We start from the raw sequence: 11,370 nt of genomic DNA on the forward strand, positions 1-11,370 counted from the left end.
GGTTCTTTTATTGCACTTAATTTTTGTTGTTGTGCCTTCTTCCTTTCATTGGAAAAAAAAAAAAGATTCTGAAATCGTTCTTTTTATAACATTGTCTTTTGCTCCCTTTTATTGACAGGTGGTGGGAGGGGGTTCTTTGAAATTATTTCCAAAAAGGACAGTTTTCTTTTACCCCATCCCTGTCACCCCAACTTTAGTTCTGTAGTCATTACCACCCAGTGTTTTTGTTTACAGACTTAATAGTTCCGGCAACGATGCTGCAAGTATGTCATACCCAGAATCCAACAGTGCAAAATGCCGTTCATCCAGTGCCGCTGATTCAGATGGGGCCTTGCTGAGTAGGATCGAACCTCCTCTTCTTGACATTTCTTCCAGAGTGCGTCAAAAGAAGATGCAAGCAGAGGGGGAAAATCCACAATATTAATCAGATGGTGATGAGAGAAGGGTAATGATAATGACAGCAATGCTAGTTCCAGAGCAAAGTAATCAACTGGCCCCGAGGCAGATTTTCCCAAATAACTTGAAATTGAAACACAGAACAGCTCACACTTTTGGATGTTGTTACAACTTCCCTGCCAGTGTATACTCATCTATGAATACCAAAAGAAGCTTCAAGTTGTTCACTGTAAATCACAGAAAGCCTCAGCAGCCCAATTTGTCTATTTCAGAAGTAAATGACATGGCTAATTTTAACTAGATGTAAATTATTCTAGGGAGGCTCTCTCACTTAGGGGGCTATTAGCAAAACTAAGAAAAATTCTGCAGGTCTTATAGCTACTTCCTTCCAGAACTTGAGAGTTCTATATCAGTGGATCAGCCTTTGTCAAAGTGGAAAAAACAAAACAAAACAAAAACACTTTGCTCTACTCAGTTATATCTTGCTGCCTTGGTGGTGTGAGCTCTTACCCTACTCTGGAACAAGCATTTTTTCTTACCTAGAAAGCTTAAAACCTGAGTGCACAGTAAGACAGTACACTCAAGGGAGAATGGACACAGTCTTGGGTTAGTTAAGCAAATGCAGCAGCTTAGCTTAGTTTGAAGTAAGCAAGTTAAAATGCCTTGCTCACGGTGTCCGGTCTCCTAAAAAGAGGTTCCTATGTTTCAAAAGAGAAAAGAAAGAACCAGCAAGACACTACAAGGCAACAACAAAAGTTAGTTGCAACCTCCCCGTGGTCTGGCTTCATGTGGGGCATCAAGCAAGGGGGCTCATGCATTCAGTCTGCACACTGAGCGGGTGCAACCCAGCTGCCACCGCGGCATCATGCAAAACTGGAGACCAAGGAGTCCCCAGGATCCCTCATCCCCCTGCCCACTCACTTGGGGCCAGTTGGATACCCTTACAGCCCTAAGTACCAAAAGGATTACAGTATATTCCTCCTCGCCCATGGGTAATTCAAAACAAAAACAATACCAAAGCTCAACATATGTAGAAAGACATCCTGCAAAGTTCTTATTTTTTTCCAAGATGACCACTTTTATGCTTCTCTTTTGAAATAGCAAAAATAAACATCTTTAAAGAAAATCTCCCTTCTCCTTTTTAACGTTTTCATTATGGCATCTTCATTAATGGCTTAAGCATGTGGATCACTGGCTAACATATAGTGCAAACACTATTTCCAACAGTGCTACTTTTTTCTCTTCACCATTCCCCACCCCTTCAACCCTCTTTTGGGTCAGTATTCTTAAAAGCAGCCATTACTGAAGCTGCCCAGGAAAGAGAGGTGAGAACAAACAGGAAGTCTCCCGTGATGTATCTGTCACTGAGCTAGATTCCTTCAGAGCACAGGACCTGTGTCTCTACCTATGTTCACTGCCCTTGAAGGTAGATGTACAAGGAACCACACGTCCTGTGAGTCAGGTGGGGAAAAACAGGGACTGCTTGACCTTGTGAAATGACCCTGAAGGACTAGGAGCCCTAACCTATTAGATATGTATTGCTGGAACTCATGAGAAATGTTAAACTAATGTCTCCCCAATTAAAAGCGGATGCGGAGGAAAGATCAAGTGTGCTCATGCTACCCATGTAAATGACTATATTGCCCTCATTCAAATTCAGGGAACATCAGATAAATAGCCACGTTTACGGTCATAATGGCAATGTGGTTCTTTTTTTTTTTTTTTTTTTGGCTGCACTGTGCAGCTTGCAGCATCTTAGTTCCCTGACCAAGGATCGAACCCGGGCCCACGGCAGTGAAAGCACTGAGTCCTAACCAGGAATTCCCTGGTTCATTTTTAAATGGAGGTATGAAATTCCATTTCAGCCTGGCATACAGGCAACCTCTAGTGTCCAAAAGCTTGTGCTCCTTTTAAAAGTCAGTTTTTGAAGCTTAGATTGCATTTTTTATACAAAAAATGTTCGACAGTATGACTGGACTCCCAGGGCAGACCAGGAGGCCAAGCCACCCTCCTGTCTATGGGAAAATGGACTCTAGAAACTAATGGGGAATTCCAGGACCACGTTTCCTCCACTGATGTCCCAGCAGGGAGAAAGTGGGGCCCCGTAATGAAGACAGAGAGGGATACTCCTGCAGCAGGCTGACTTTGAGGGCTCCTCAGGGGTAAACTGTAAAACCACTATGGGCTACTGTATGTTGAGAACTGCCTGTCAAGTCTTTTTGTTCTATTTTAATGTGATACACTACTCTCATGCGTAGGTGCTTGCTGCTTTTCTTCCACAAGTCTTTCCTCTGAGTACCTCTACCCACTAGATTCTGAAGACAGCTCACTTTTTCATCATAACCTGCAAGGCATTTCTGGATCATTATAAAATATTAGTGTAATCCATAAACCCTGCATTGACCCAGTTTTCATCCATTTTTGCTACTTCTGAAAAACCTGTACTTTTGTCTACTATATATTATACTACATATACATCTATACAAAATTTTTAAAAAGCACTTCAGGTAACAATAACCATCTTGGAATTGCAAAGTCTTAGGTCTTCTTTTAAGGGTATGTCTATCCACCACTAAGACCTTCTTTTCTTTCCATGATGAGACATCACCTGCCCACCAAGAACCCTTTGCCCAACCCCGCCTCCTTGGTCACCTTAGACTGAGTTCCCTTCCCCAGGGGGTTGAGTCAGGGAGCTGAACTGGGTCTTTCTGGCCAACCCAACACCACCACCACCTGTGAGGTCTGAGTGAGAAAGTGCCTAACCCAGGAGTCGCAGGTACTAGAGGAATCAGGCTCCTTATTTTGCACTGGGATACGGTCATGGAATTCAGATAAATGGCAATCTGGTTATCCTCCTCATGGAAAGACTACCTAAAATTGATCCCATTTCCTAACTCTATAAAAATGAAAAGCAAAAAAAAGAAAAAAGGACATTTGCTTTTTTGAGAAAATGTAATTAGCAATATTAAGTTCCTTTCAAATTTCATCCAATGTGACATTCAAACAATTCAGTTAACTTTCCTTGTGATAATCCAGATATGGCCCTTTAAATTTCATTTATTGCAAGCACCTAAACAGTCTTTTCTTTAGCACTTTCAACGACAAGGAACACAAGCCAAACAGAATCTCCTAGAGTTCAAGTCAGGCTCAGTAAGGACTTGTATCCCAAGTAACTTCTCATAGAGAGGAAACCACATATGTAATTCCACAGACTTATTAAATTAACACTTTTAATGTCAGGAGGAGCTCTGCCAGGCTAGGACGGCCACTCCTGCCACCAAATCCCATGCAGAGAGCAAGCAGCGGAATAATGGGACATGGCACGTCTTCCACAGACTGAGATTATAATATGGTTGGAAGAACTCAATATTCATCCTAAAATCTTGTGATATGAATTGTCAACAAACTATGGCATCATCTATTACCTTCAAGTTCTTTTCCTACCATCACCTAGAATTCCTCTTTTCTACTACCATTGTCTATGATGTTGATATACTTTATGTGCATATAAATGACCATATTGTTCACACCAAAATTCCTGTCTTCAAATTTAAGGAATTCAGCTAAAAAGCCATATCTAGGTTAATAACAGCAATTCTGTTCATTTTTAGATGGAGAGAGGCAATTTTCTTTTTATATATTTGTCACTTTTCCTAAGCTTTAGAGAATGATCCTAAATGCTACTAAAACGATCCTTCATTTTCTCGATTTTTTCCAAAGTCCAGGGAAAGCAACAGCTCTAATGACCTCGTGGAGCAGCATTATTATTCAGCACTGGATAGGGGCCAAGAGTCTCTGGGAGTCAACCAGGACAGAGGTCTGCAATCTTCCACAGCACAATTCATAGCTTTATTTAGTGTGTGTAGGGATGGAGAGAAAAAAAGAGCATGGGGTGACTGTAAATCGAGGCAGATGTGGTGGAAAGTTGGACAAATTGGTGTGCCAAGGGCCTATGTTCAGTTTTCACAGGATTTCTCAGAGAAAAATCCTGACACCCCCAAAGACTGAGAGTTCATAGACTGAATTATCCCTTAGCCACCTTCATACTTGGAATATGCAATTAACTGAAGTTATTAAGGTATGCCTACCACATTATCCAATACATCAGAATATTAAAAAAAAAATTACCTACCAAATGAAGCATTTTTTTTCTTTTTAAGAGTTTCACAACCTTGCTCATGCAAGTCTTACTTACGTTAACCAAAACTTTCAGCCTCTACTATTCTGCTAAAAAGAAGTAATCTAAATTCATATTATTTTTTTGACCACAGCAATCTTGACAAAGCTTCATTATCACTTTACACACACAAATATGTACACACTCACACATGCATGTACACTCACATATGCTTATGCTTTTACCACCTGTTTCAGGGGAAATATGGTTTAAAAAAAGAACCATAAAGAACGGCAGACAGTGTCAGGAGTCAGAGCACAGCTGTATTTCTCATGCATACTCTAACAGATTATGTTTGGTGTGATACTTCCTCCACATCTATGTTACTCAGTGTTATACCTAAAGGAATGTGACATTAGGAGAAAGCAGTACTTCCCCTGAGCAGTTAATATATTTTCCTTTAATCTAAAAGTTTATGTACCCTCAGATTCTTCAGGCTACTTTGCCAATTTCCCGTCTGGTCATAAAAGCCCATTTCAGGAGGGATTTCCAATAAAGGTATTTAGAGCAATCCTTTTCAAAAACTGTCTTCAACTCCTGATTCTAAAGAAAGCTCTTTTGTATCTACACTGAACTCAATGAAAAAACTCGAAGTTTCAGTTCAACTAGCAAAAAAACATACTTCCAAATCACCTCTAGACTAATCATCTCCAAAACTGTCCAAATGGTGGGAAAACCTAAGCTTTATCATTCAGCACCCAAAGCTTTTTATTGCAAGGGGTAAGCAGTTATTTAAAGTTTAATACAAACCACATGGTTACTCTTAAAATCTAAAGATCTAAACTCTGAAAATATAAAGCTCCTCATGGAGCAACCAATAGCACAAAGAATAGCAGCTTCTCCGAATTTAAACGGCTAAAGTGACACGTTCAAGAATTCTGCCTTCATTTTTTTCTTTGTTTCAGGGCATGCAAATATTTACTTCGCACTATTGTGTGCCTCCTACAATGTTTTCCTATAAGGGTCATAGGGATGGGAAGGGGTATTGACACAGCCCAGCCATACACGTGTCTGCACAGCATCCCCACAAAGGCTGTTTTTCTCACCTAAGTATCCATTTCTCCCCCTCTTTGTGTGTGTGTGTGTGTGTGTGTGTGTGTGTTCTTCTGATGATTAGACATCTCTCTCAGATATAAATAAACTGTACGGGCCTAATCCACTTATATACACAGTGATAAAGGCTTTTTTGTTTTTCCCCAAAGAAACATGCAATTCAAGCTGCGAGCTATAGGCCAGGCCACTGTTTTGAGGTCCTGCTACAGAACAGCGCTCTTATCTCCAAATGCTGAAGTGGTACACCTGTCACTGCATGTGGCTGGATGGCAAAGATGCCCAGGAGACTCTTCTCCAGGCCTTTGAAACTGAGGTTTCCTAACACTAAGGAGGCATGAGCCAAATTTATTTTTCTTGAGGCACATTTATGAAAAAGTTCAAAGGAGCATTCTAGAATGAGAACAGATCATGGAACTATGGCAACGTACAATGACAGTTTTACAGTAATGAGACTCTGAAAAGTTTTTGCTGGAATTAGGTCAGCCCAAACAAACATATATTCTTTTGTTAGGTACCATGTGAGAGACTCACCATCTGGGCAATATTTTGTTAATACCATACAAGAAATTTAAACAGGACTTGCTTACTTTGTGTGTGTGTGTTTTTCAAAGCATTTTGATGCCAAAATTACTGTTTCACCAAACAAGTTCAAGTTTATAAATATCTCTGTAGAAAAGAAGTCTCATCTGATAACACCTTTCCAACTTGAAGTCACTCAAAACCTTGTAGGCTTATGCATTAAATCTTAATATAATAACAAAATTAGCAGAAAATGTTTAACTTATTTAAATCATCTATTGGTTTGTTTTTCTTTCATAATCAGTTTATAATAATAATATTTTACCTGGTTCAAATATATTGAATTCAGAATTCCAAACATAAAATAGAATAAAGTTCATAATTAAGGCAATTATTCAGATAATTCAAGGTCAAAAACTTCCTTGTTAAATAAAGAGATGGAGGCAAAGTGGATTTTGAATTTGGGTAATGGTCTTATTTCCTGCTTAAATTTGTCTCCCTAGATCTAATTGAAACTGAATTGATCACAGGGAGTGTTTGGCACAGGAGGTCTTATCTACAAACCACAATAATCAAGTCATCACAGCACAAAAAGGTATAAAAGGCAATTGTAGGGCCTCCCTGGTGGCGCAGTGGTTGAGAGTCCGCCTGCCGATGCAGGGGATACGGGTTCGTGCCCCGGTCTGGGAGGATCCCATATGCCGCGGAGCGGCTGGGCCCGTGAGCCGTGGCCGCTGGGCCTGCGCGTCCGGAGCCTGTGCTCCGCAACGGGAGAGGCCACAACAGTGAGAGGCCCGCGTACCGCAAAAAGAAAAAAAAAAAAGAAAAAAAAAAAAAAGGCAATTATCCAATGAATCCAAGGTATGGAAACATCCAAACTGGATAAATTAGGTCCAAAAATTTGAACCACAATTAAGGTTTGTTTGTGATTATCTGGTGTGTCTATTTAAACAAACTTACTTCAGTGATCAATGTACAATCCAAACTGAAAGGTCACATGAAAACACAAAGGCCTACCAGTCATGTCAATATTAACAATTCATTAGAAAATAGTAAGTGTCACAAAGCCACAGACTTCAAATTCCAATGAGAAACCAATTCAGTAGGTTAGGGAATTAATAAAACTATTTTTTAATCTGTTTTTATAAAATAATGAAGCTTTTCAAATCACAAAGCTATACATGTTACATGTGAAAAATAAGAACCAAATGGTTACTTAGGTTGTGAAAATTTCAAAATGTCAATGGCATATACACCAGTTTTAAACAGATACAAGGAACTTATATCCACTTATTTCCAATGACGTCGTTTCAATTATCTGCATATAAATAAATGTTTCTCAGGATGCTTGCTCCTAAAAGTTCTTTTATCAAAGAACTTCTCCTTTAAGCAGTGCACGTGAATGCCTTCTACATTTCATGTTTTCCCACTTGCCTGAAGATGATATTTGAGGTTCCATGTTTCTTCTTTTCTGACCCATTTCTGAACAAAAATATTTATTTTTAGCAGTTTTACCATTAAAACTCGAAATCTGGTAGCAGGAACTCAAAACTTAGTTATGTAAGCAGAAAAGAGAAGTGCCAGAGCCACTGAGAAGAAGACATGCGGCATTGCTTACTTAAATCCCCATCCTGTGCCCCCAAGGACAATAGCTGCTACCAGGATGGCACCAGCGATGGAGCCTATTATGAGGTTGGTGGCACTAGGACCTGTGACAAAGGATCATGGGAAGAAAGTCATATGAGCTGACCACTTTCATTACCACCAGGGACAGGCAGATAAACGGTTTCAGGAAGTAAGTCCCCTGCATAAAAGATCGCTAAACACTTAAATCGCCTTTATTTATAGACAGCTACTGCTTGGATTCATCTACCTGGAAATCTAAAGTTTCCGCACCACTGACAGAATAATTCATTCCATTCACCTTTTTCAGAATTTGAAGCAAATTATGGATGCCCAATTGCTGCCGTTGCCCATCTTTCTTCTCCTCCCCTTTCCCAGTTATCATGAATCAAACAAGTAAAAGAGTGAATAAAGAACACGACTGCGTTAGAATTCATTCAATCTGACTGGCAAATGAGGGCATGAAAAGAAGGAAAACTATTCCACTGAAATGCTCTTTCAAGCAGCACACAAAGTTGTCTGAATGCTAAATTTTTTATCCCCCCGTTGGAGACAGTTAAAATTTAGAAGTCGGAAGGGGGGTATCAATAAATAAATAGAAACTTTGAAGCTCTCAAAGAGCTTCACTGTACAGACCTATACAGTGTTTACACAGCAACATGGGGTTCCAAAGACAAGATATAAAGGAAGCATAAAATTCATTTGGGTAATTCTGTAGAAATGGGAAAAAGATTCCTTAGGTTCTACTGAATCAATCTTCAATTTTCCAGTTATTGCTAAGAGAAATCTGAGGCTTAGAGATAGTAAAAAAAAAAAAAAAAAAAAAAAAAAAAGAGAGAGAGAGAGTCGGAAAGACAGCAAGAAAGAAAATGCAAGCTGGAGCTTCTATCAGTTGTTTTAGAGTTGAAACATACAGTAAGTCCTCTCCACCCACATGGAAAACACTTTAGCTCACTATTTTTAAATGTAAGAAATGCTAACTTCAGCAAATGAATTATTCTAAGTATCACAACCTCCAGGATGCTAATATGCAGGTCCAGTGCTCCTAACGGCAAGCCACTTCCAGTCCTAACTATACATCTCTGTTCCAGAAGTCACGAGGCCAATTTTCATAGTTCCCCTAAAATCCTGAGTTTGTGTATACATTCATTTCTGTGTACAAAATTCTCTTTTCTGCTCACATCAGTGCCCTCAACTGTGTACATAAATGGATGCCACTTTTAGCAGCACCAAAATTGTGTGCATTATATGTTTATACTCGGAGACCACCCAGTGCTGTGGGCATGAGTGGGGAGGTGGAGGATGAGTGAGTCTGGGGGACAATGGGAGGCTGGGGGATGTGGTCTTCACAAGCTCCTGGGCTGTGACACGCTCTTAAGACTAACCAATGAGGTTCTACAGAACACAAATCTCAGTGGCCTGTAGAGACACACTGAAAATAATAAATAATAATGAGTGCAGGAAAAGCAGATTACCTACTGTATATTAGCACTTACTACATGCCGGGTGCAGTTCTAAGCTCTTGACAGATATTATTTCATTTGATCCTCACAAAAACCTTACAAGATAGGAACTATGATTATCCCTGCTGAATAGATGAAGAAACAGAGGCTTCTAGAAGTTAATAAGTGACAGAGGCAAAATCTGAACACAAATTTGTCTGACTCTCAAGCTTATGCTACAAATTGAGGGTTAGCGAACTACAGACCACAGGCCAAATATGCCCCCGATGCTTTTGTTGGCAAAGAAATTTTATTGGAACACAGCCACGTTCATTGGTTTACATACTGTTTATGGCTGCTTTCATGCAGAGACAGCAGAGGTACACACAAGGCTATGACAGACACCCTGCGGCCTGCAAAGCCAAAACAGTTTACTATCTTTAAGATTGCTAACCATTAATTTCCTCCCCACATTTTTTTCTGCTCTTGTTCTTTTTTTTTTTTATTGGAGTATGGTTGATTAACAATGTTGTGTTAGTTTCAAGTGTACAGCAAAGTGATTCAGTTATACATATACATGTATCTATTCCTTTTCAAATTGTTTTCCCAATTAGATTGTTACAGAATATTGAGCAGACGTCCTTGGGCTATACAGTAGGTCCTTGTTGGTTATCTATTTTAAATATAGCAGTGTGTATATGTCAATCCCAAACTCCCACATTTTAATAAGGAATCAAATCTTGAAACAAACTTTCAAAACATTTGTATGGCCATCTACGTTCTGTATGCTTTAGAAATGATTTGTACTTTACCAGCTCAGAAAGCATAGGTTGGGGTTAGAATCAATACATAATCCATGAGAAATGATTCCTGATTTATAATTATAAACTAAGGAGTAGAAAAGTAAAGGCAAAAATCCCAAACAAAACCAAAAAAAAAAAAAAAGCTCTGTGTAACCCTCAGTGACTAAATGAACATTAATACTATATCATACTATGTGGATTTTATTTTTAAAAAGCTATATTTCTGTTTTTAGCAATTATGGCCAAATTTAGAATTTGAAGGGAAAAAAACAGTAAACTAATAGACAAAAAGCGTGCAGAAACCAAGTTAAATAAATAAATCTATTTTAAAGAAAAATATATATGCTTATACGGACTTACCTGTCACAACCAGAAATAGCCACAAACTAACAACAGCAAAAGTTGGTAACAAAGACTATGCCTTACAGCAAAGGCCTTGGATTTTGCCCAGCTCTAAATTTTTCCAAGGGAAATTTATTAAGATTCATCCCTTCTGTTAGTACATTTCAGTTATGGCCAATAAATAATATAAAATGATATAAAAATGGAATTTAGGGCTTCCCTGGTGGCGCAGTGGTTGAGAGTCCGCCTGCCGATGCAGGGGACACGGGTTCGTGCCCCGATCCCGGAGGATCCCACATGCCGCGGAGCGGCTGGGCCCGCGAGCCATGGCCGCGGAGCCTGTGTGTCCGGAGCCTGTGCTCCGCAACAGGAGAGGCCACAGCAGTGAGAGGCCCGCGTACAGCAAAAAAAAAAAAAAAAAAAATGGAATTTATATACTATAAAATAATACAAAAAATGGAATTGGGATGATTTTTTAGAAAACTACCTTTCTTCAAGGAGGAATTTCACGTAAATGTATATAGAATTTCTCCTGGAAAAGGAATGTTGCATCTGTATATAATCCAGTTAACAGACCCAAAGTGAAATTTTACAGGACAAAGTTCTTGTTTTCTCTAAATATTTTACCTCTGTCATATACAAGTAAGTAAGGAGAAATAAAATATTTATTTTCTAACAAGTAAAGAGAAATAAAATATCTTTTCCAGTATTTTAGCTTCCCTTGGGTTAATTAGCTTCACAGTCCATACAGATGGGATGTGAGTTAGAAGATCCCAGTCTAGTCAAAGCCCTTCAGTCAAGGGAAGAGAAAGCTTAGGTAATCTTCAACACAAAGTGAGACCTCTGGACTCCCTCCTCTCTCAATGCTATTTTGGTGCCGAGGTCTCCCAGACCCATACTGTACTGTGTGCAGCAACTAATGGGACTAAGGAGGAATGTGTGTGATGTTAGCAACAAGCCCGTGGTTTGGGGAGGTTGAATAGAGTTTATCTGGTGTTTCCTTAAGATACTAGGA

At 39.3% G+C, this 11,370-nt stretch overlaps 1 protein-coding gene across 2 annotated transcripts in view; it reads right to left on the minus strand.

The window, feature by feature from the left end:
- Positions 1-256: 256 nt before the first annotated feature.
- Positions 257-11,370, minus strand: part of ADAM23 (ADAM metallopeptidase domain 23) — a gene marked incomplete at its 5' end in the record, with an annotated part of 164,420 nt that continues 153,306 nt past the window's right edge. Inside the window, 2 exons of one of the 2 annotated variants that reach the window (XM_082631139.1) lie at positions 257-368; positions 7,764-7,854. In XM_082631139.1, coding sequence (XP_082487265.1) covers positions 320-368; positions 7,764-7,854 — 140 coding nt within the window. In that variant the 3' untranslated portion in view covers positions 257-319. The remainder of the gene's footprint in view (positions 369-7,763; positions 7,855-11,370) is intronic. The other variant, XM_082631140.1, reaches the window with a different exon arrangement.

This window comes from Mesoplodon mirus (assembly GCF_964341445.2).
Source record: "Mesoplodon mirus genome assembly, chromosome: 8".
Classification (NCBI taxonomy): Eukaryota; Metazoa; Chordata; class Mammalia; order Artiodactyla; family Ziphiidae; genus Mesoplodon; species Mesoplodon mirus.